The sequence below is a fragment of the Ranitomeya variabilis genome, chromosome 1, assembly GCF_051348905.1.
Source record: "Ranitomeya variabilis isolate aRanVar5 chromosome 1, aRanVar5.hap1, whole genome shotgun sequence".
NCBI lineage: Eukaryota > Metazoa > Chordata > Amphibia > Anura > Dendrobatidae > Ranitomeya > Ranitomeya variabilis.
The window spans coordinates 773,228,959-773,251,437 of record NC_135232.1 but is presented as its reverse complement, the minus strand read 5'-3'; the positions used below and the strand labels follow the sequence as shown (position 1 = coordinate 773,251,437).

Sequence of the window (22,479 nt, the reverse complement as noted above, 5' to 3'; positions counted from 1 at the left end):
TGGACTGACAGAGGAACCACATTCACTCTGTTAAAATCATTTCATGGGTAGTCAGTAACACTCCCAGTAAGGAAAGAGTTAAACAGCTAGAATCATATACAGCTACAATCCTTGCTGTGGAACGGGAGTCCATTTTGTCTGTACCGGCTGGCTCCGTCTGCGGATGGCACGGGCATCGCTCCTGTGTATGCTCCATCTTCGTGCTATACATATGGGATGTAGTGCAGTAAATAACAGGTCACAACGACATACATGTACATTAAGGTGTATGAAGGGGTTAAAGGAAACTATTGACTTTGTACATACAGTATGATATGGAGACTATAGCGCAGTACCTGAGCAGATATATAGTTTTGTGGGAAAAGATTTAGTATAATTTGCTATTAATGTAAATTCATGCTCAGACTGGCCTTAGGAGTCAAGTAGGGGATCCTACTCAATGAGTACCTACGTACATGGTCATACTCGGATGACCCTTGATCATTAATGGAGTATTCACATCTTAGATCCTACTCAATGAGTACCTACGTACATGGTCATACTCGGATGACCCTTGATCATTAATGGAGTATTCACATCTTAGATCCTACTCAATGAGTACCTACGTACATGGTCATACTCGGATGACCCTTGATCATTAATGGAGTATTCACATCTTAGATCCTACTCAATGAGTACCTACGTACATGGTCATACTCGGATGACCCTTGATCATTAATGGAGTATTCACATCTTAGATCCTACTCATTGAGTACCTACGTACATGGTCATACTCGGATGACCCTTGATCATTAATGGAGTATTCACATCTTAGATCCTACTCAATGAGTACCTACGTACATGGTCATACTCAGATGACCCTTGATCATTAAAGGAGTAGTCACATCTTAGACATACAGTTGTGCTCAAAAGTTTACATACCCAGGCAGAATTTTTGCAAGAGCAGTGACTGTGCAAAATTTTTCAGAACTCCTACAAAGTAAATAGAGAAAGCAATACATGCTCTGTCATCTCTCTTCTGACAGTGGTCACGAGATGTGGGGTTACCGATCCTGGGAGGAGTGTGGGTCTCAGTGGTAGTACCCTCATCTATGGGGATATGTAATTAGTGTCTCAGATTCTAGCGTGTTTGCCGACGGGCAATTGATTATAATGAAGTAGACAGAGTCAAAGTATGCTCTGTTGTACATATTTGTTGGCCTTACACATCTAGTTGAGACTGGCAGCAAGACGCCCGCATCTAGTAGGCATATACGGCTGAAAATTATGTGCAACAGAGCACACCATGATTCAGTTTTGCAGGGATTCAAATGTAAGCCCCAATCGGAGCCGATAGGCGTGGGGTAAAATGCTATAAGATGTAACAATAATCCCAATGAAGAAAATGCAAGCATCTTTGTAAATAATAAGACACTAGTGACATTGTTACTAGTCTTCTCAGAAAATTTATTTAATAAAGTTATACAACAATGCTTATGTAAAATTTGGATAGAAACATGCTGTAATTTTCTGTAACACTAGTTACAAAAGGACGGGAACCAGACTAAAATCCTTTTCATGTACATACTTTAAACAGGTTACACTTCTAATAGTTATTTGTGACTACACTGCAGGTAAGCTTATACAAATACACGTTTTTCCTTTCATATATGTCTTATTCAGCTAATGTAACCTAAACTACCTATATACATAAAGAAGATTAATCCTTGCCGAGGTTAAAAATAACAAACTCCGCTACACTCATCCATAGTTGCTTTGCCTCTTTACTGCTCTTCCCAGTCTTTGTTGACCGGCTGCAGAGGTGATGTGACTGCTGACGTAAGTCGCTGGTTCGACGGTCTTATGCCAACTTTCACGTCCTGTCTACAGTGCCTAAGGACAGCAGCAGTATTTGAGCAGCTGTGGGTATGTAAGGCTCAGTTTATTTTTTACCTCAGCAAGTCAATGGACTAAAAAAATGTTTGGAAAACCTTTTAAAATCTTCACATAATACTAAAAGTGCCCAGTACTCTGTCTTGTATTGTTAAAGTAGCAGTTCAGGCTTTTTGGGGGGAGGGTGGGGGGGTTAATCATTTATTTTGTCAATTGAATTCATCTCGTCACTGGCTAAATTACATATATATATTATGTACGTTTGAGTACATGTATATTCACAGTACTATGCAAATGTTTTAGCCAGTTGTGAAGAATATGATACAAATTAAGAATGCGTTCAAAAACTGAAGTGTTCATATTTCATTTTTATCAATTAACAAAATACAAAGTGAATTAACAAACAAGCAATTTAAATTAAATTAATCATTTATGTGACCAACCTTTTCTTTCAAAAGAGCATCAAAACCTCAGTTCTTCGAAGTACACTTGTTCCAAACATCTTGGAGAACTAACCACAGATCTGTGGATTTAGACTTAAGCAGATCTCTCTCTCTCTACATGTAATCCCACACAGGCATGATTATGTTGAGACCAAGGAGCCATATGAAGACTTCCTAGACCCCTTGTTTTACTTTACACAGAAGATGGTTCTTTGTCACATTGGCTGTATGTTTAGGGCCGTAGTCCTGCTGCCGAATAAGTTTGGAGCCAATCAGATGCATGATGGATAACTATCTGCATGGATGTCTAAGGACACCAAGAAATGGTTCATTTTGAGGAATGTATACACTTTGGCTTGGCCAGAAAAACTTGGTGCAGCAGCTAAAAGACATATCATTCTTACTTTGAAATTGGAAAATGTCTAGCAATGTCATTAGCTCAAAACTGTCAGCAGCTAATGAGACCCATCTACTGTTCAGAGAAGTCTGGCCAGAAGTAGGCTTCATGGAAGAACTGTGGCGAAAAAATGTGGAAACAAGGCCAAACAACTCAACTATGCACAAAGTTTTAGGAACTGAAGTGCACAAAAATGGCAGCAGGTGCTCTGATTATGTAAAATTTGAAATATACGTTCGCCAAAGGGCTGGAGAGCTTTACAATAATGAGTGTCTGCAGGCAACAGTGAAGCATTGTGGAGGTTCCTTGCAGGTTTAGGGCTACATTTCAGGCTAATGAGGTTGGAAATGTTGTCATGGTTAATAGAATGCGTAACCCCTGTTAGGTTATTTTTTGCAAACAATTATACAATGTTGTGCATTTTCCATATCTTACTTTGCAATTTTGAAATCAACTTTTAAAACTTTATTTATTTGGAGTTCCTCCATATGATTTGCACAAGGACCTAAAAGGCCCGGGTTATGTGAAAGTGTATATTTCAGTTGTCATACATTCTAGGGTGAATGGTTTCCTCAATACACAGGTAGATATTTAACCATTATGTAATACCATCAAGTAGACGTCTCATGGGGTTGTTGATCTGCTTCAGAAGAAGTTTGGAGCCAAACACACAGCCAATGTCTTTGAGAACTATCATCACCATAAAGAAGAACAAGGAGTCCTGGAAGTGATGATATGGCTTCCACAGAGCTGTGATATAAACATTGAGTCTGTGTGGGATTACATAAAGAGGTAGAATTATTTGTGCAAGCCTACATCTACAGAAGTTCTGTGGTTTTCCAATATGTTTTGGAACTACTCCTTGCTGGGCTCCTTCAAAACCAGTGTGCAAGTGTACCCAGATGCTTTGACGCGGTTTTGAAGGTAAAAGCTGGTCACACCAAATATTGATTTGATTTAGATTTATCTCTTTTATTCTCTCTTTGCATTGTTATAATTAATTAAAATAAACTATTAACACCTTTTTTTTTTAAAGCAGTTTTTCCACACTTGACTAAATGTTTTGCACAGTGCGCGCGTGTATGTGTGTGTGTAAATATATACATACCGTGTGTGTATATGTACATGTACATATACACTTCAACTCGTATTACCTTACTTAGTTGTTCTTTTCCACCTTAAAATTCATTCAGTTAAGTCATGTGACCTCTGAAAATTACATACTCTTATGTTCTCTGAAAGGGGTCGCCCGAATTTTCTATATGATGAAACTACATAGATTCTACCTCATACTCGTTGAAAGAAACTTCTATCACTGTTACTGATTATGATTTTGCTGCTCCTGGCACGCCTGGTTGTAATGAAGATCACAATGCAGCCTCATTGATTATAATCTTATAATATATTAGTTTATTTAGGTTAATATGGTAGAAAGGATAATCAGATACTGTGCTGATGTTTCATGGGATTTATAGCAGAGTGTTCAGGAATAATCTGTAGAATGAAATCTGCAGATCAAAATGGAGGCTGATTCCAATGAAGATAAAAGTGGAAAAGCGCAGCTGCAAGAATTAAAATCGAGGAACTCTCCTAATTATATAATGAAACTGAAATTCCCTGGAGACATGATTGCCAACCATGTGTAAATGTATGTACAGTTTGTAAAAAGTAGAGTACTTCTTATTGTGTTTGTGATTATAGTTTGTGTTTTTATTAAGTTAGAAGAATACAATAGCATTTACTGTGAAATATAATAGACATTATAACCTTAATTATAGTTGTTTTCCATTTCAAGGTGAATGCTACTAATATGTTTGAGTATGTTTCAGCATTCTAGGCTTGTAGTATATTCTTTGTTATTCATTATAGTTTTCCAATGTGTCTCTAAAAATGTTGGCTATCTGTGTTTTTTTTTTAATACATTGTCCAGAAAAAAAAAGAACAAGAATCAGATTGACAACCCTTTTTGGAGTGTAGGCCACAGGGTATATTTAACATTACTGTAGCATGTAGGCTTTAAATAAGATGCACAAGTTGAGAATGTTCTTATTAAAGAAGCTCTCCCAGCAAATTTATCCTCCATTTTTAAATATGTATGTTTGCGTGTATTAAAATATTTACCAGTCTCTGTATTGCTGGTCCTCTTCTGGACCACATGACATCAAATCAAACTAACCGGCTCATACAGGGTTTTGTGTGCAGACCAGAAGTCTTTCTTTTTCTGAGTCTCATAGACTTACAAAGTGAAAATAGCATCGCCCCACATAGTAGATGTTGTGGGAGCCAACAAAGCTGCAGAGCAGTCACGTGATTCAGAAGTGCTCCAGAGCGGAGCTGGAAACCAGAGAAGACCGCAATCCGTAAGTATTTCAATGTACTTCTACTACACTGCATATACTGGAAGAGCTCCTTTAAATTTGCCATAAAACTGATGATGATTATCCTACGTATTGTACCTATCTGCAACCACACTCTTTAGCAACCATATTGGGGTACAGGTGAAGTTTAATACCATTTTCATGTGCCACCATCAGCCACTGTTCTTGGTACTGAACAGGTACGCAGCAAGGTGGTCGATCAAGGCCAGAGTGTCTTCTCTCCTGGAGCTGAATGAGCATAATAACATGGGCTTTGTAATCACTTTGGGTGGTCTGTGGGAAGCGGCATGGCCCTACACAATTATTGATGTTTATTTCTTCTGGGAAATGGACGTCCTTATACTCTTCATATGGTTTTAAGTTAATGGTCAGCTCTTGCAAGCGGCAATGAGGTTTGAGGCCTGCTCCACGGTTCTGTCGTGATAATTTTTTGCGGTCTTGCCAGTAAACATGAATTGTCTGTAAAGTTTTAAGGAGCATCAGTGAATGCAGTTTCCTATGTTGTTCATTAATGACCTGTGGTGACTGCTTCTCATCTACAGATAAATAGCTAACGTTCATGTGGTTATGGCAAGCGTTAATGAGTTTTTGAAGGATTTGGACATGGTCACTAGTTGAAAAAATGTCTTTCGTGTCTTCTAGCACCTCTCTTGTCTTTTCTGTGATTCTCTCAAGCAGTGTCCCATTCAGTTTTTCTTGTATTCTTTTAGCTAAGTGATGTTTGCTTCCAGGTAAAAAGAGAAATACAAGGGGTTCTTGAGAGTCCACCAACCACTCCAATGCCTCTATCTCTGTAACATTCAGGAGCTGGGGATGAAGATTTCCAGTGCTTTCATCGTTAGGATCAAGGGACACATGGATAGTAGAAGATGGTTTAGTGTGAGAGCTCATTAGAAGTGTTGAGAAATGGGATAAGGTTTCCAGAAATCCATCCTTAGATTTAAGTATTTGATTGTGAACCCTGTAGACATAGACATATAAACCTGATGTAAATGTTTGCCAAAAGGTAAGCAAGCCAATATTCATATCAGGCAAATAGCACAATTGTCCCTCTATGATTATTACACAAAGTAAAATCACCATCACCAAAACATTGAAGCTTCGTTAGGAAGGCTATACGTGTATTTCAGTTAGCTGTTTGATTTAATTATTGGCATTTATGGACTTTGTATTTTTACTCCAATTTCAAGCTTTTTCGGAGGTCTGTTTATAAATATTCACAATTAAAGCCTAGCAGACATCCCCTTTTATTAATAGCACAAATAATGCTGCCATTCTCCCATGTGATGATTATCACATCACTTAATTAATATTACTGATCTGTCGGTAAGCACAGTTTGCCTTCTTAGAAGGTTTGTTCCACATTAGGTAGTATTTGAAAATCAACAAGGCACCTTAAATAAAGTGTGTTGCAATAGACATTGATTGTAAATAGTGTGCAGTTTTATATATAGGAGAAAAGATTTAAAAAACAACCGCACTTGCTCACACTTCAAAAAGTAATACTAAAAGCAGCAAAGTGGTATTGAACACCCCTGGTAGTGTAAGGAGGTAAAAAAACAAGACAGTAAAATATATAATGCCTAACCATAGCATACAAAGCCATCCACACCCTGTCTCCTCCATACATCTGTGACCTCGTCTCCTGGTACTTTCCTGCACGCAACCTCCGATCCTCACAAGATCTCCTTCTCTACTCCCCTCTTATCTCCTCTTCACACAATCGTATACAAGATTTCTCTCGTGCATTCCCCCTACTCTGGAACTCTCTACCACAACACATCAGACTCTCGCCTACCATCGAAACCTTCAAAAATAACCTGAAGACCCACCTCTTCCGACAAGCCTACAACCTGCAGTAACCACCGCTCAACCAAACTACTGCATGACCAGCTCTACCCTCGCATACAGTATTCTCACCCTTCCCTTGTAGATTGTGAGCCTTCGCAGGCAGGGTCCTCTCTCCTACTGTTCCTGTCATGACTTGTATTGCTTAAGATTACTTTACTTTTTTTTTTATGTATACCCCTTTTCACATGTGAAGTGCCATGGAACAAATGGCGCTATAATAATAAATAATAATATATATGACACCATGATTTTCAGTTGTCTACTGTCTTCAGTGTCCTTAATTTTTGTTTGTCTTTCTTCCATTTTTTTGTTATTTTTATTTTATTTACAAATTTTTCTTTTTTATGTGCCTAATGCTATATAGCCATCTTGCTCAGTGTCATATATATATTTTACCATTTTATATATAGATTACAGTTTTGTCTCGGGTATCACTTTCTACTGTGGCCAGAATGCTGGTCCTCCTTTTTCTGTGTTTGGTGGTGAACTAACATACCCAGTAGCTTCCCGGCTCTGTTCTTTTCCTTCTTGCTGCAAATTGATCTAACACCAAAAAGGCCAATACTAAGTGGTAATGGCAGGAGAAATAGAGCATGATGAGAAAGAAGGGATAGCAAAGAATATAGAGAAGCAGAGGCAAATCTAGATTTCCCAGCACCTGGGGCAAAAATTTAATTTGGCACCCATTCTTATACACAGCTTAAAGGGGTTCTCCGAAAAATGTAATGCAATAAAATAAATAATACACATTTAAATATTAAACATTTTTCTATATACCTTTATGTAGCAAATAGGTATGCTTTATCTAGTGCACACTGTCAGGATGCAAAGATGGCAGCTACCGTCACTCACACCCCGTCCTCGATTTCAGGATGGGCTGTATGAAGCACGAGACAGAGGTCACGTCAGAGCAACGACCTGTCATGTACCTGGAACGGGCATTCCTCTGCTCACCGAACCTGACAGGACGTGGAGGAGTGTTGCTGGACTGAATGAATGTGCGTTCATGATGTGACCGTCCTGAAATCTAGAATGGGGTGTGATTGATGGTAGCAGCCATCTTTGAAAATATCAGTGCACCAGGTAAAGTATACCTTTTTGCTAAATGAAGGTATTTAGTAAAATGTTTAATATTTCAATATGTATTATTTATTTATTTTAGCACATTTCTAAGAGAACCCCTTTAACGGTTTGAGTAGTCATCATGTGGATGCTCACATGTTGCACATTTACAATCACATGCAGTCTAGCTGCTCTTCCTAATTTGCTCAATGTTCAGTGAAATACTACAGCCCCTGTTTCATTAATTAAGAGAAGCTAGTCAGTTTGTCACCGAAAGTAGTGATCATGTGATGACCGCTGGAATCGGCAAGCAATGCCGAATCCTGACAGTGCGTATATTACATGTTGCTGGAATTGGGCATGCTATAAGGGTTGATTTTATAATTGTAATATTGCATAATTTTATAATTTCGCCAAATAGTTTTTCTCTACTTTTTGGTATAAATTTCTTTAACTAAAATCAACATTACAATTATAACATTGATCACTTACATGTGGTTGTACTATTAGATACTATATTAATGCTGAAAATGAGAAGGTTATTACCATAAACATTTTCTAACTAAAATAGAGAAAAATGGGTCATATGCTTACCTGGTGACTGAGAGAGTTTGATTAGACCTATTAATGGGAGCACTTTGGCTTAACACCATAAATATGACAGGTGTAATCTTGGTAAAGCACCTTTTATCCGTTCCGAACAAGTGTGATGCAGCTTCTGTAGTTGAAAGAGCAGATCCTAATGATAGAAAGAAAGCACTTTTATTATTCTCTGATATCAAGCTACCTTCAGATGTGAGCATAAAGCCCCCCTACCCCATACACATTACATAGCTGTCGGTCAAAAGATTGCTCAGCTATCCTCTCCCATAGACAGGAGCGATTGCCCTGCCGAATGCTACTGTGTTCTCTATGAGAAAGCCACTGTAAGATATCACTGGCAGAAGCTTATCTCTTAAGAATGAAAGAGACGCCAGATTGTTAACTCCCCGGAGAGATGTTGGGGGCCCTTATACATATTAGATGTTAGAGTCCGTCGATATCGGTGGGTTTGGCCAACTTTGGTCCAATGTGTATGGGGACTTGAGTAAGCTTTTGACATTATCCTGATTTCTGCATTGATTGCTTAAAATGCCTGATTGTTATTTAAATCACAATTATAGACAAATACAATTAGAACTAAACTAATAACACAAACAGTAATACTATTCATAACTTTTATTGAGCACAACAATTTATGAAACATCCACAGTGTAGGGAGAAAAATATAACAATCTCTCTGACTGGTTAATGTGAAGCATGTCTCATGGCAAACAACTTTCAGGAGACTTGTTAGAAACACACATGAAACTTGACCAGGCTAGTAAAGAATTGCTAAAGTCCTGGGTATACATTAATCCACACTTAGATACATTTCCTACAAACTGCCTGGAGGCATTGCGATCACTGAGGGAAAAATAATAAGAAAGTACATCAAGACTTTTTACAAGAAAATGTTGAGCAGCAGTTCTTGATCCCAAGTTGGAAAATCGGTTTTAAAATACAATGAATCAGAGCACATTAGTAAATCATCCAAAGAGTAGATTAAAAAGAAGAGTTGTCTTCTGAAATTGCCATGGCCGGAACCTAACTGTATCAAGATGCTGTGGCATGCAAGGCATCCCAGAAATATTTCTGAACGGAAACAAATTTGCAGGGAGGAACAATCCAAAATTCCTCCTTAAATTTGCTTATTTATCTTATCTTAGCTACAAAAAATGGAAGTGATTGCTGCTAAAGAGGGATGTAGAGATTCTTAATCCAAGTGATCATTTCATTTTCCCACTTACTATTTACTCAATGTGCTTAATAAGATATTAGCAGTGCTGAGTATTGTGTAGTTACAATGTGTCAGATGTTAGTCGGCACTGCCGCTTCATGGCTTTTTCCTGTGCTGCTACAGGTGATGGGCTGGTCTCAACCTAAGTGGACACATCGAAGAGACTTGTGAACCAACTAGAGAAATATTTAGAATTGTGAGGTTTTTTTATATTTTTCTATCTACTGGCTAACACGGTACCAAGATATATATCTTTCCTGTATCAAATCAACTAGAGTGGCACTGGGATAAGTAAGTCAGAGGTCTAGACTTGACTTTGCATATAGTCCCAGGCAAGATCTTCAAGCTATACTTCCTCTGTAATGCCAGAGCTTTTCAGAGAAAAATATACCTGTATGCAGTTATGCAGCCAGGATCCGATTCATGCTGCCTGTGGCTTGGGCAGCATAGATCAGTTGACAGATTCCCTTTAAGTCCCCTATAGACATTAATCTAACATCAAATGAACCTGCTGATATCAGCGTGCTCGGCTCACAGTATGTATGGGGGCCTTCTGACTCTCATCCTCTGCCGGGGGAGATAAGGACCTGGCATGTTCTTTTTCGAATTGACAATCCTTTTGTTCTTGGCGAGATAAGCCAACTTTAAAGGAATCTTGCAATCACTTTTTTATAGAGAACGCATAAGCACTTGGCAAATTGAATGCTCCTATGTATGAAAGAGGAGAGACAGCTGCTGGTTGAACGATTTTCCGAACCATTTTTTGGCCAACAGCTATCTGTTGCCTTTGGGGACCCTTAGAGTAAGACTAAACAGTAGCAATACAGAAGTATAGGTAGCTCAAGATAATTCTTACTTTTAATTATCAGTATATACGGTGGAAAAAGACCACCTGGATCCAGACTGTCCTGTGATTTCCAGTGTTCATATATATATGACAGTGAACCAACCTTCTAGAATACCAGGTTTTACTGCAATTTTGGTTGACCATCTCAAAAAAGTAAGTGTATTTAAAGGGAACCTGTCACTACAAACATGCAGTCCAATCTACAGGCACCATGTTATAGATAAGGGGGAGCTGAGCAGATGAATATATAGTTTTATGGGAAAATGATCAGTATAACCTGTGATTTAATCATCTAAACATCTGCTATTCCCGGGTTTTTCAGTCCAGATGGTGGCAGTATCACTAATTGACAGCTATCTCTATATACACACTTATACAAAGAAAGCTGTCAGTCACTGATAGGATCATCCACTGGACCGAAAACACAGAGAGAAGATAAGAGATTTAGATGGTGAAAACCAGGGCCGGACTGGCCATCGGGCAGTTCTGGCAAATGCCAGAAGGGCCGGTGGCAGTAGTGGGCCGCTCGAGTGTGCCGCCGTCGGCACACTCTCCCCCCTGTCGGCGCACTCCCGGCCCCGCATTCAACTATACCGGCGTCATAGACGCCGGTACAGTTGAATGCAATGATGGAGGCGAGAGCGTCTGCTGACGCTTCCTCTCCCATCATTCCCCGCTCTGCCTGCCGCTGACACTGCGGGTGCACGATGACGTCATATCATCGCGCACCTGCTGTGTGACCAGGCGGGCAGACTGCGACTGCTGAGACCAGAGCCAGAGCAGCGCGGGGCAGGAGGAAAGGTGAGTAGAGTGTTTTTTTTTGTTTTTTTTTATCAATGAGTGATGACTGGATTGTGGAGCTATTGGGGGGGGCTGTGCTGCATTCCATTCTATGGGCCTGTGCTGCATTATATTCTATGGGGCTGGCTGCATTCCATTCTATGGGCCTCTGCTGCATTATATTCTATGGGGCTGTGCTGCATTCCATTCTATGGGCCTCTGCTGCATTATATTCTATGGGGCTGGCTGCATTCCATTCTATGGGCCTCTGCTGCATTATATTCTATGGGCCTGTGCTGCATTATATTCTATGGGGCTGGCTGCATTCCATTCTATGGGCCTCTGCTGCATTATATTCTATGGGGCTGTGCTGCATTCCATTATTTGGGCCTCTGCTGCATTATATTCTATGGGGCTGGCTGCATTCCATTCTATGGGCCTCTGCTGCATTATATTCTATGGGGCTGGCTGCATTCCATTCTATGGGCCTCTGCTGCATTATATTCTATGGGCCTGTGCTGCATTATATTCTATGGGGCTGGCTGCATTCCATTCTATGGGCTTCTGCTGCATTATATTCTATGGGGCTGTGCTGCATTCCATTCTATGGGCCTCTGCTGCATTATATTCTATGGGGCTGTGCTGCATTCCATTCTATGGGCCTCTGCTGCATTATATTCTATGGGGCTGGCTGCATTCCATTCTATAGGCCTCTGCTGCATTATATTCTATGGGGCTGTGCTGCATTCCATTCTATGGGCCTGTGCTGCATTATATTCTATGGGGCTGGCTGCATTCCATTCTATGGGCCTCTGCTGCATTATATTCTATGGGGCTGGCTGCATTCCATTCTATGGGCCTCTGCTGCATTATATTCTATGGGGCTGTGCTGCATTATATTCTATGGGCCTGTGCTGCATTATATTCTACGGGCCTGTGCTGCATTATATTCTATGGGCCTGTGCTGCATTATATTCTATGGGCCTGTGCTGCATTATATTCTATGGAGCTGTGCTGCATTATATTCTATGGGGCTGTGCTGCATTCCATTCTATGGGCCTGTGCTGCATTATATTCTATGGGCCTGTGCTGCATTGTATTCTATGGGCCTGTGCTGCATTGTATTCTATGGGCCTGTGCTGCATTGTATTCTATGGGCCTGTGCTGCATTCCATTCTATGAACCCGTGCTGCATTATATTCTATGGGCCTGTGCTGCATTCCATTCTATGGGCCTGTGCTGCATTCCATTCTATGGGCCTGTGCTGCATTCCATTCTATGGGCCTGTGCTGCATTCCATTCTATGGGCCTGTGCTGCATTCCATTCTATGGGCCTGTGCTGCATTATATTCTATGGGCTTGTGCTGCATTATATTCTATGGGGCTGTGCTGCATTATATTCTATGGGGCTGTGCTGCATTATATTCTATGGTGGCTGGCTGCATTACATTCTATGGGGCTGTGCTGCATTACATTCTATAATAATAATAATAATAATAATTTTATTTATATAGCGCCAACATATTCCGCAGCGCTTTACAACTTATAGAGGGGACTTATACAGACAACAGACATTACAGCATAACAGAAATCACAGTTCAAAACAGATACCAGGAGGAATGAGGGCCCTGCTGCTCGCAAGCTTACAATCTATGAGGAAAAGGGGAGACACAAGAGGTGGATGGTAACAATTGCTTTAGTTATTTGGACCAGCCATAGTGTAAGGCTCGGGTGTTCATGTAAAGCTGCATGAACCAGTTATCAGCCTAAGTATGTAGCAGTACAGACACAGAGTGCTATTAACTGCATAAAGTGTATGAGAACATGATGCGAGGAACGTGATTATGTTGTTTTTTATTAATAGGCCACACAGGGATAATTAGGTTAATGCGTTGAGGCGGTAGGCCAATCTGAACAAATGAGTTTTTAGTGCACGCTTAAAACTGTGGGGATTGGGGATTAATTGTATTAACCTAGGTAGTGCATTCCAAAGAATCGGCGCCGCACGTGTAAAGTCTTGGAGACGGGAGTGGGAGGTTCTGATTATTGAGGATGCTAACCTGAGGTCATTAGCAGAGCGGAGGGCACGGGTAGGTTGGTAGACTGAGACCAGAGAGGAGATGTAGGGTGGTGCTGAGCCATGGAGTGCTTTGTGGATGAGGGTAGTAGTTTTGTACTGGATTCTGGATTGGATGGGTAGCCAGTGTAATGACTGGCACAAGGTAGAGGCATCGGTGTAACGGTTGGCGAGGAATATGATCCTGGCAGCAGCATTCAGGACAGATTGGAGCGGGGAGAGTCTGGTAAAAGGTAGGCCAATTAGTAGAGAGTTACAATAGTCCAGACGAGAATGAATAAGTGAGACAGTAAGAGTTTTTGCAGAGTCGAAAGTAAGAAAAGGGCGAATTCTGGAAATGTTTTTGAGATGCAGATAAGAAGAGCGAGCCAGTGATCGGATGTGGGGGGTGAATGAAAGCTCGGAATCAAGGATGACTCCAAGGCAGCGGGCATGTTGCTTTGGAGTAATGGTGGAACCGCACACAGAGATGGCAATGTCGGGCAAAGGTAGGTTTGTAGAGGGAGAGAACACGAGGAGTTCAGTTTTTGACAGGTTCAGTTTCAGATAGAGGGAGGACATGATGTTAGAGACAGCGGTAAGACAATCACTGGTGTTTTCTAAAAAGGTCGGCGTGATAACAGGAGAAGAGGTATATAATTGGGTGTCGTCAGCATAGAGATGGTACTGGAAACCAAATCTACTGATTGTTTGTCCAATAGGGGCAGTATACAAAGAGAAGAGGAGGGGGCCTAGGACTGATCCTTGAGGAACCCCAACAGTAAGGGGAAGGTGAGAGGAGGAGGAACCAGCAAAACAAACAGTGAAGGATCGGCCAGAGAGATAGGAGGAGAACCAAGAGAGAACGGTGTCCTTGAGGCCGATGGAGCGGAGCATAGTGAGGAGGAGCTGATGATCCACAGTGTCGAATGCTGCGGAGAGATCCAAGAGAATTAGCATGGAATAGTGACCATTAGATTTAGCTGTTAGTAGGTCATTAGAGACTTTAGTGAGGGCAGTTTCAGTAGAGTGTAAAGAGCGGAAACCAGATTGAAGAGGGTCGAGAAGAGAATTATCTGAGAGATAGCGGGTAAGACGGGAGTGGACCAGGCGTTCCAGGAGTTTAGAGATGAAGGGAAGATTAGAGACAGGTCTATAATTAGCGGCACAATTTTGATCGAGGGAGGGCTTTTTAAGTAGTGGATGTATGATGGCATGCTTAAATGAGGAGGGAAAAATACCGGAAGTGAGGGAAAGGTTGAATATTTTTGTTAGGTGAGAGGTGACAGCCGGGGAAAGGGACTGGAGGAGATGCGACGGAATGGGGTCGCTGGTGCAAGTGGTCGGGCGAGAAGATGCAAGGAGCCTGCTTACTTCTTCTGTAACTGGTTCAAAGTCAGAGAGTGAACTAGATGCAGTGGGGGAGGGAGGACAGTGCTTGGTATGAAGAGATTGGGAAATGATTTCCTGTCGAATGTGGTCAATTTTTTCTTTGAAGTAATTGGCCAGATCGTCAGCGTGGAGATCTGTGGTTGGGGCCTGCTCTCTTGGGTTGAGTAGGGACCGGAAAGTGTCAAAGAGACGTTTAGGGTTATTGGACAGCGAGGTGATGAGGGTGTTGAAATAGGTTTGTTTGGAGAGGTGAAGGGCAGAGTTGTATGTTTTTAACATGAACTTATAATGAATGAAATCTTCGGGCAGATTAGATTTTCTCCACAGACGTTCGGCGCACCTGGAGCACCGCTGCAGGAAACGTGTTTGCAGCGTGTGCCACGGTTGTCGCCGTCTGTGCCGAGTTGTTCTATGTATAGGAGGTGCAGCTTCTTCCAGGGCACTTTGCAGGGTTTCATTGTAATGCTTCAGAGCAGAATCAGGACAAGAGATGGAGGAGATTGGGGCCAATGAAGACTGCAAGTTCTTCATAAGTTTCTGGGTGTTAATGGCCTGTATGTTTCTATAAGTGTGGAAAGTGGGGATGACCTGAGCGGGATGGCAGTTCTTGATAGAGAATGAAAGAAGGTTGTGGTCAGAGAGCGGGAGAGGGGAGTTTGTGAAATCATCCAGTGAGCAAAGCCGGGAGAAGACCAAATCAAGGGAGTTTCCATCATCATGTGTTGGAGAGTTAGTATGCTGCGAGAGGCCGAAAGAGGAGGTTAGAGATAAAAGGTGAGAAGCAGATGGGGAGAGGGGAGAAGCAATTGGGATATTGAAATCACCCATGATGAGGGTGGGGGTGTCATAAGAGAGAAAGTGTGGAAGCCAGGTGGCAAAATGATCCAGGAACTGGTGAGAGGGGCCGGGAGGACGATACACCACCGCCACTCGCATGGAGAAGGGGACGTAGAATCTGACAGCATGGACCTCAAAGGAAGGGAATACAAGTGAGGGTACTTGGGGGATAACTTGGAAGGTACATTTGGGTGAAAGGAGCAGACCAACGCCTCCACCTGCTCTGTTGTCTGATCTTGGGGTATGAGAAAAGTGTAGTCCACCAAATGAGAGAGCAGCAGCAGCGGTGGTGTCTGACTGCTGGATCCAGGTTTCAGTAAGAGCCAGGAGATTAAGAGAGTTAGAAAGGAAGAAGTCATGAATGAAGGAGAGTTTATTACACACAGAGCGAGAATTCCAAAGAGCACAATTGAAAGAGACAGAAGGCATGCATGGAATATTAATAAGGTTAGAGGGGTTTCTGGGTGTAGCAGTTGGGAGGTTTAACTGGCTATAACATGGGGGGCCGGGGTTCGGAGAGATGTCTCCAGCAACTAGGAGAAGGAGGATAGAAAGAGTGAGCAGATGGTTAAGTGATTTGTGAGAGCGTCTCTTGTGTTGGATGGTGGGACTGAATGGATCTGTACTGTTAAGCAATGTGAACAGAGCATGAGTGCTATACATAGGAGAGGAGAGGACAGAGGGGCCGATATGGATGGAGTGTAAAGAGTTGATGCAAGGGCGGTGATTGTGTGTGAAAGCAGCAGCCATGATATAGATTATACAAATACATATGGTGAGTATTTGCTGTGTGCCAACTGAATAGGGAATAGATTTTGATTGTCTTACCTGTCTCCTGCCCTGTCTAACTGCCATGTTATAACTGCTGAATACTTAGAAAAAAATATACTTTGAAAAAAAAAAAAAAAATGTACACGAATAATAGTGCACGAATGCCCCCTGCATGAATGCTTCCCCAAGCTATATCTACATTTATAGGTGGCCAGCTCTTAGATCTCACTTTTTTTTTTTTTTTTTTTTTTTTGGTCTTCCTCCCTCTCGTTACCAATCAATCTAACTCAATTGAGACAGCAGGGCACAATAAATGTAGTGATCAGATAAACAAATGTCCAGGTCTACATGGATCATAAACCCCTTTGAAAAACAGTTATGCGAACTCTTGGCATAAGGACAAGCAGAAGAGAATTAAATATCTAGAAACAAAAACAATTGCATAACAAGCTGGCTAACAAATATAGATATAATAGATATTCTATGGGGCTGTGCTGCATTATATTGTATGGTGGCTGGCTGCATTACATTCTATGGGGGCTGGCTGTATTACATTCTATGGGGGCTGGCTGTATTACATTCTATGGGGGCTGGCTGTATTACATTCTATGGGGGCTGGCTGCATTACATTCTATGGGGGCTGTGCTGCATTAAACTTTTTGAACGATAATGCAAAATTAGTATTAAACAAGAAAGTAAACCAAAAACTAATTCATAATAAACTTTATTTAAATATAGGAATAACAAACCAAAACAACCCCTAAAAAACCTCTCTATATAAGAATAAGTTTTTAAAACCGGCCTATTTGTTCATGGGTAGTATGACAGGAGGATACCCGACTATACTCTGATACCTAGTTATCCCTAGGGTACTCCCTACCTGTCTGCGGAGGTTGGCACCCTCTTGGACGCAGAATGGCGCCCCCGCTCCTCGACGACTACCCCTGGATGCCCTGCAGGTCCCTATTATTTGGATTATAGGACACCCCACAGTTGCCCACACCTAGGGCACCCCACAGTTGCCCACACCTAGGGCAAACCTATATATGAACAAACAAATGCCAATAGTCAACCACTCTCGTGCCTCTATATCAAAGATTAAATAAAAACCTCAAAGTCCTTTAATGAGGCAACCTGTGGCACCCCTATCCGTGTGCTCTAAGCCTCCTTCACTGGCTGTTAGGCCCTCAAAACTCCCTATCCGGACTGCCCTGCCTGACAGCGGAGGTTGGCACCCTCTTGAGCGCAAAATGGCGCCCCCGCTCATCGGCGGCTGCCCCTTATAGCCCTAGGCCAATCCCTACACCAAGGGAAACTCCTGTACGGAAGTGTCTATGGAGCTATACTAGTGGACTACTGTGAAAATGTAAGTATGTAGTCACCTTACCAGGAGTTATACAAATAGGCTAACCACAGTATCTATATATTATACATTAGACCCCTTTATGGCTTAACACACAAGATGACAAAAGAGATATAGTAGTCTCCATTTTATGAGGGCACACACAAAAAATAATAAAGTAATTATTTTATACACTGATGCAACTTATTATCACTGATATAAATCTTCAGAGTGCACACATAGTGGAAGACCCAAATACAAAAGAAATAAATATAAAAAACCTGATACACTTATCTGCGTTCAGGTCTCGCCTCTACGCGTTTCCCCCCCATGATGTGGTTCCTCAGGAGGCATATGGGAAGAAGAACCGTGTGATACAATCACATCGGAGATGTGCTATGCCTGGTTGTAGGTGCAGGGTTTACACTGACAGGAGCCTGCTTAAATAAACTCCACCCAGAGGGCGGCATTGCAAGAGTTCGTTCATACCTCAAGATTAGTGTACAGTTCGCAATGCAGGTGTTCAAGTAGCCCCCCGGTCCAGATCCTCACATTGTGTATGGCGGCCGCCATTACTCCCCTGTCATTCACGGCGTTATCGTACTGCGCATGCGCCGTTCCCAGACCCTAGAGGTCTGACGTATTCACTCAAGCAGCGCTGGCTGTAATGGACTCCATTTTGTTGTGGACCCTATCATATCACCGCCGGCACTCCCATGCTGCGCATGCGCCGTTTTAAGATCCCGAACGGTCTGACATAATCATTCTATCTGCCTAGGTATTCTTGGGATACTTTTAGTTATCGATTTCTTTTATCTCTCATATCCATTCTTGTTCCGGCACATGCTCTATTACCCAAATGCCCGCAAGTAATGTAAGTGATGTAATGCTATATCTGGAACGAGGATATAATTAAACCCATTGCATCACCACTTTTGTACAGCATATCTCGTGTGCACACATTAAAAAGATCACAATGTAATTGTGCCGCTAATCAATAGCTGTATATTAATTCTAATAACCTATGGATTCCAACATATGTATGAGTGTACACCGGCCCTATAAACCATACGTGGAATAACCCAGAATGAGGGGGTTGGAGATTCCTTTACAGAAATTAAACAGAATTCCCCAAATAACCCCTCTTTATATGTCAGCCCAACCCCCACCATTAGTTATCTTTTCCTAAAGCCCATATTGGCGGATGATTGGAGTGATAATTTTAACTCGTCTCCCAAAATATACACTGCAAACCATCTAATAGATCTGCACAGCCTTTTTTATTTATTTATGTCAGGGCAACGGGGAAGCTAGATCAGTGAACCCAGTTCACACAAAGCAACTATAAGTTAACCGTTCATTTAGTCCCCTTGGGACAACCGACTCCATTCTAAATATCCACTGGGTCTCCTTTTGTAGGATCACCCTGTCCCAATCACCCCTTCTTCCATTCTGCTTTACCACCTCCAGGACACAGAAGGAGAGTACCCTGTTGTCACCCTGGTGGGCTTCCCAGACGTGACGTGCTATGGGGGTGTCCCTGCAGTTCTTTATGTCACCCAAGTGTTCCCCGATCCTCCTCCTCAGCTCTCTCTTGGTTTTGCCTACGTAATTTTTTGGACACACGCACGTGGCCATGTATACCACGCCCATGGTCCTACAATTGGCAAAGTCCCTTGGGCTTCTGCTGCATTATATTCTATGGGGCTGTGCTGCATTCCATTCTATGGGCCTCTGCTGCATTATATTCTATGGGGCTGGCTGCATTCCATTCTATAGGCCTCTGCTGCATTATATTCTATTGGGCTGTGCTGCATTACATTCTATTGGGCTGTGCTGCATTACATTCTATGGGGGCTGTGCTGCATTACATTCTATGGGGGCTGGCTGTATTACATTCTATGGGGGCTGGCTGTATTACATTCTATGGGGGCTGTGCTGCATTACATTCTATGGGGGCTGTGCTGCATTACATTCTATGGGGGCTGTGCAGCATTACATTCTATGTCGCTGTGCTGTATTATAGTCTATGGGGGCTGGCTGTATTACATTCTATGGGGGCTGTGCTGTATTACATTCTATGGGGACTGTGCTGTAATGCTGGATACAGCTGTAATTATATGTTATATAGTCGTGTTACACTCCCCTCACTTCTTGTAGCCTACAAGTGTACAAAGATATTATACAGTCACCATGTGACCAGTGGGCCTGTGTGACTGCAAATGCCAGGGCTGAATTTTAGTCCCAGTCCGGCCCTGGTGAAAACACAGGTTATACCCAATCTTTTCCAACAAAACTGTACATCAATCTGCTCAGCTCCCCCTGCTCTATAACAGATTGGACTGTATTTTCTTGGTGAGAGGTCCCCTTTAAAAATAGATGCTATGCAGATGTATAAAATTATATCTGTACAATCTATGTAACAAACTAGAAAACATGAGCATCCAATAATACATACACATCTTACCATCTGAATATGTTTTTACTTGAAAGGATGTGTTGAGTCTTAGGTCTTCTGGATCAATGCTCATCACGTCTTCACTCAGCCTGACAACAAGGTAGTGAGTTTCTGATGACAAGCAAATGACCTAAATGAACAAATAATCATTAGAGGAACAGAACTTTCCAGGTATGTGAGATAAATAACTCAGAAATTATGTCCAGCTTACAAATATATCATTTTATACTTGACACAACTTTTTACTCTTGCTTTCATTGTATTTTATTATTTTTGGACCAGAAAAAAAATAAATTAATTTACAGGTTAACTAAAAAAAAGTAAACTTTCTACCAGATATGCTTCAAATATGTTTGCCAGAGGTTCCACAAATTGATGTAGAAGTACATCCTAAAGATTTGATTTATATGAAGCCCAAAGTGATTGGATTTCCAAACGAGAAAGAAAAAAGCTTTAGAAAAAAATATTCAGGAGGTCATAGAGACCTTAAATGCTTTTGTGTAAAGAACACTGCACAAAGTATTACAGTCACAATGTATCAAGTACTCCAAAATCAATTATTCTTACCTGTTTTTTTGGGACAGCTTCACCTGTTATTATGACTTTTGATTCCATTGTGAGGTTGTGTGTGTCAGGATAAAAGACAGCTGTGAGTGAGTGCAAGTGCTGAAGAAGAGGTGTAACCTGTTGCTTTACTGTTCCTTGAAATTGGAAGCTGGCCCCACTATCCCAGTCCACTGTAGGTTAGACAAAAAAGTTTTCATTACTCATAACAAATGGATAATAAAACATATGGCCCCAATTTATCACTTGTGTTTTTTGAAGTCACTTTTCTTTTTCGTATGGTGGCGTTCATTGCTGGTTTTGTGCCAATTGTTCAAAATGTCAAGGTTTATGAATTTTGCAACTTTGATGAATCAAGTAAAACATTTGAAAGCCTTAAACTCTCTACACAATAGCAAACATAAAAGGGTAGATTAATTAGGCTTCCAAAATGCACAACTGGAAAGATGAAAATAGAGCAAAACACTAAAAACTTAACAAAAAAGTTGCAAATACAATAATGATAACTGATTGAAGACATCTCTATAGACATAATCAAAAAAATACAATGCCAGACCCACTGTTGAATTTCACAAAAAAAACTCTAGGACTGTTAACTAGATATGTATTATCAATCAACTGGGGGAGTTTATGTGCTTCCTGAAGTGAACCCACTTTGTCTGAACCAACCTTTTTGAAGATGAAAGACAACAAGCTGTTTCCCTTCTGGTTCTGTAATGATTTCTGCAAGTTCTTTCACAACTTCTTTATCTGTAGCATGTACCTCATCTGAGCACATCCCGAATGATTTAAGATCTGCCCATTGCTTCTGTTTCACTTTGTCCAGAAAATTAATCTCATACTGTCTCAGAATCCCATGGGTTTCTAGGTTTCCCCATCCAGTGCCTATGTTTCCTCCACATCCTGATTCGGGAAGTGGTGCATCCTTAGGGTTAACATGTTCACCTTGTGACAAGTCTTCCATCAAGGCTAGATGCCTCTCCTCATCTATCTGTGTTACATCTCTTCCCTTCTCTTTAACATTACTAGGCAGTGTCTGGCCCAAAAAAGGAAACAAAAAGCACAAACAAATGTGAAAAATCCCCATCACTGTTTGTAAATACAACAAGGTGGATATGTCCAACGTAGCACCACTATTTAGAGCCTGTTTCTTTAAATGTGTCCTAGGTCAGAGGCATCTTTAAAAAGACCACTTTCCAATTAAGCAGCTTAGTTGGTACTGTCACACCCTTGATGCTTTTGTTGCGTAAGAGTATGCTGGCAGGAACGATACAAAAGGGAGGCATGTTCTCTTGTTTTGGACAAAGCCTAAACCTTGAACAAACTGTGGGATGTCTATTCCCAACCGGACTTCTCCCATGTGTATGTTTTTTTTTTCTATTGCAGATGGGATAGGATCTCTAGCAATGTATTTTTAGACTGCTGCTTCTGTGAAAGAATCTCCTGTACCTTGGCCTTGAACATGGTCAGGACAACAAAACCTTTATTGAAGGCGCTTCATCTATCAATGTGCTGGCTTTGTGTTTGAATGCCAAAAAGAGGTCAAACAGGCAATATATGTTTAATGCAGAAGGGTAAATATGTGAGAACCATCTGCAATCGGATACTAA

At 41.4% G+C, this 22,479-nt stretch overlaps 1 protein-coding gene and 1 long non-coding RNA gene across 2 annotated transcripts; one reads left to right on the top strand and one right to left on the bottom strand.

Annotated features, from left to right (window-relative positions):
• Positions 1 to 778: 778 nt before the first annotated feature.
• On the top strand, positions 779 to 4,854 carry LOC143784024 (uncharacterized). Its single transcript, XR_013217687.1, has 2 exons — positions 779 to 1,613; positions 4,227 to 4,854. It is a non-coding gene; the product is annotated as an uncharacterized LOC143784024 (long non-coding RNA).
• AMH (anti-Mullerian hormone) lies at positions 4,258 to 22,166 on the bottom strand. Its single transcript, XM_077271947.1, has 5 exons — positions 21,539 to 22,166; positions 20,873 to 21,042; positions 20,315 to 20,435; positions 8,598 to 8,742; positions 4,258 to 6,051 (listed from the first exon to the last, which is right to left on the bottom strand). Exons 1-5 carry the CDS (start codon positions 21,954 to 21,956, stop codon positions 5,169 to 5,171), a joined length of 1,737 nt encoding a protein of 578 aa, XP_077128062.1. The 5' UTR covers positions 21,957 to 22,166; the 3' UTR covers positions 4,258 to 5,168.
• Between the last annotated feature and the right edge of the window lie 313 nt (positions 22,167 to 22,479).

What these genes read in the sequence shown, in the direction of transcription:
- AMH (XM_077271947.1), bottom strand. Translation starts at nt 21,956, where the DNA reads ATGGGGATTTTTCACATTTGTTTGTGCTTTTTGTTTCCTTTTTTGGGC. An exon ending in AAGCTGTCCCAAAAAAACAG is followed by an intron (nt 20,436 to 20,872) that starts GTAAGAATAATT and finishes TTGTTCATTTAG; the next exon opens with GTCATTTGCTTGTCATCAGA. An exon ending in CAAACTCTCTCAGTCACCAG is followed by an intron (nt 6,052 to 8,597) that starts GTAAGCATATGA and finishes CTATGTCTACAG; the next exon opens with GGTTCACAATCAAATACTTA.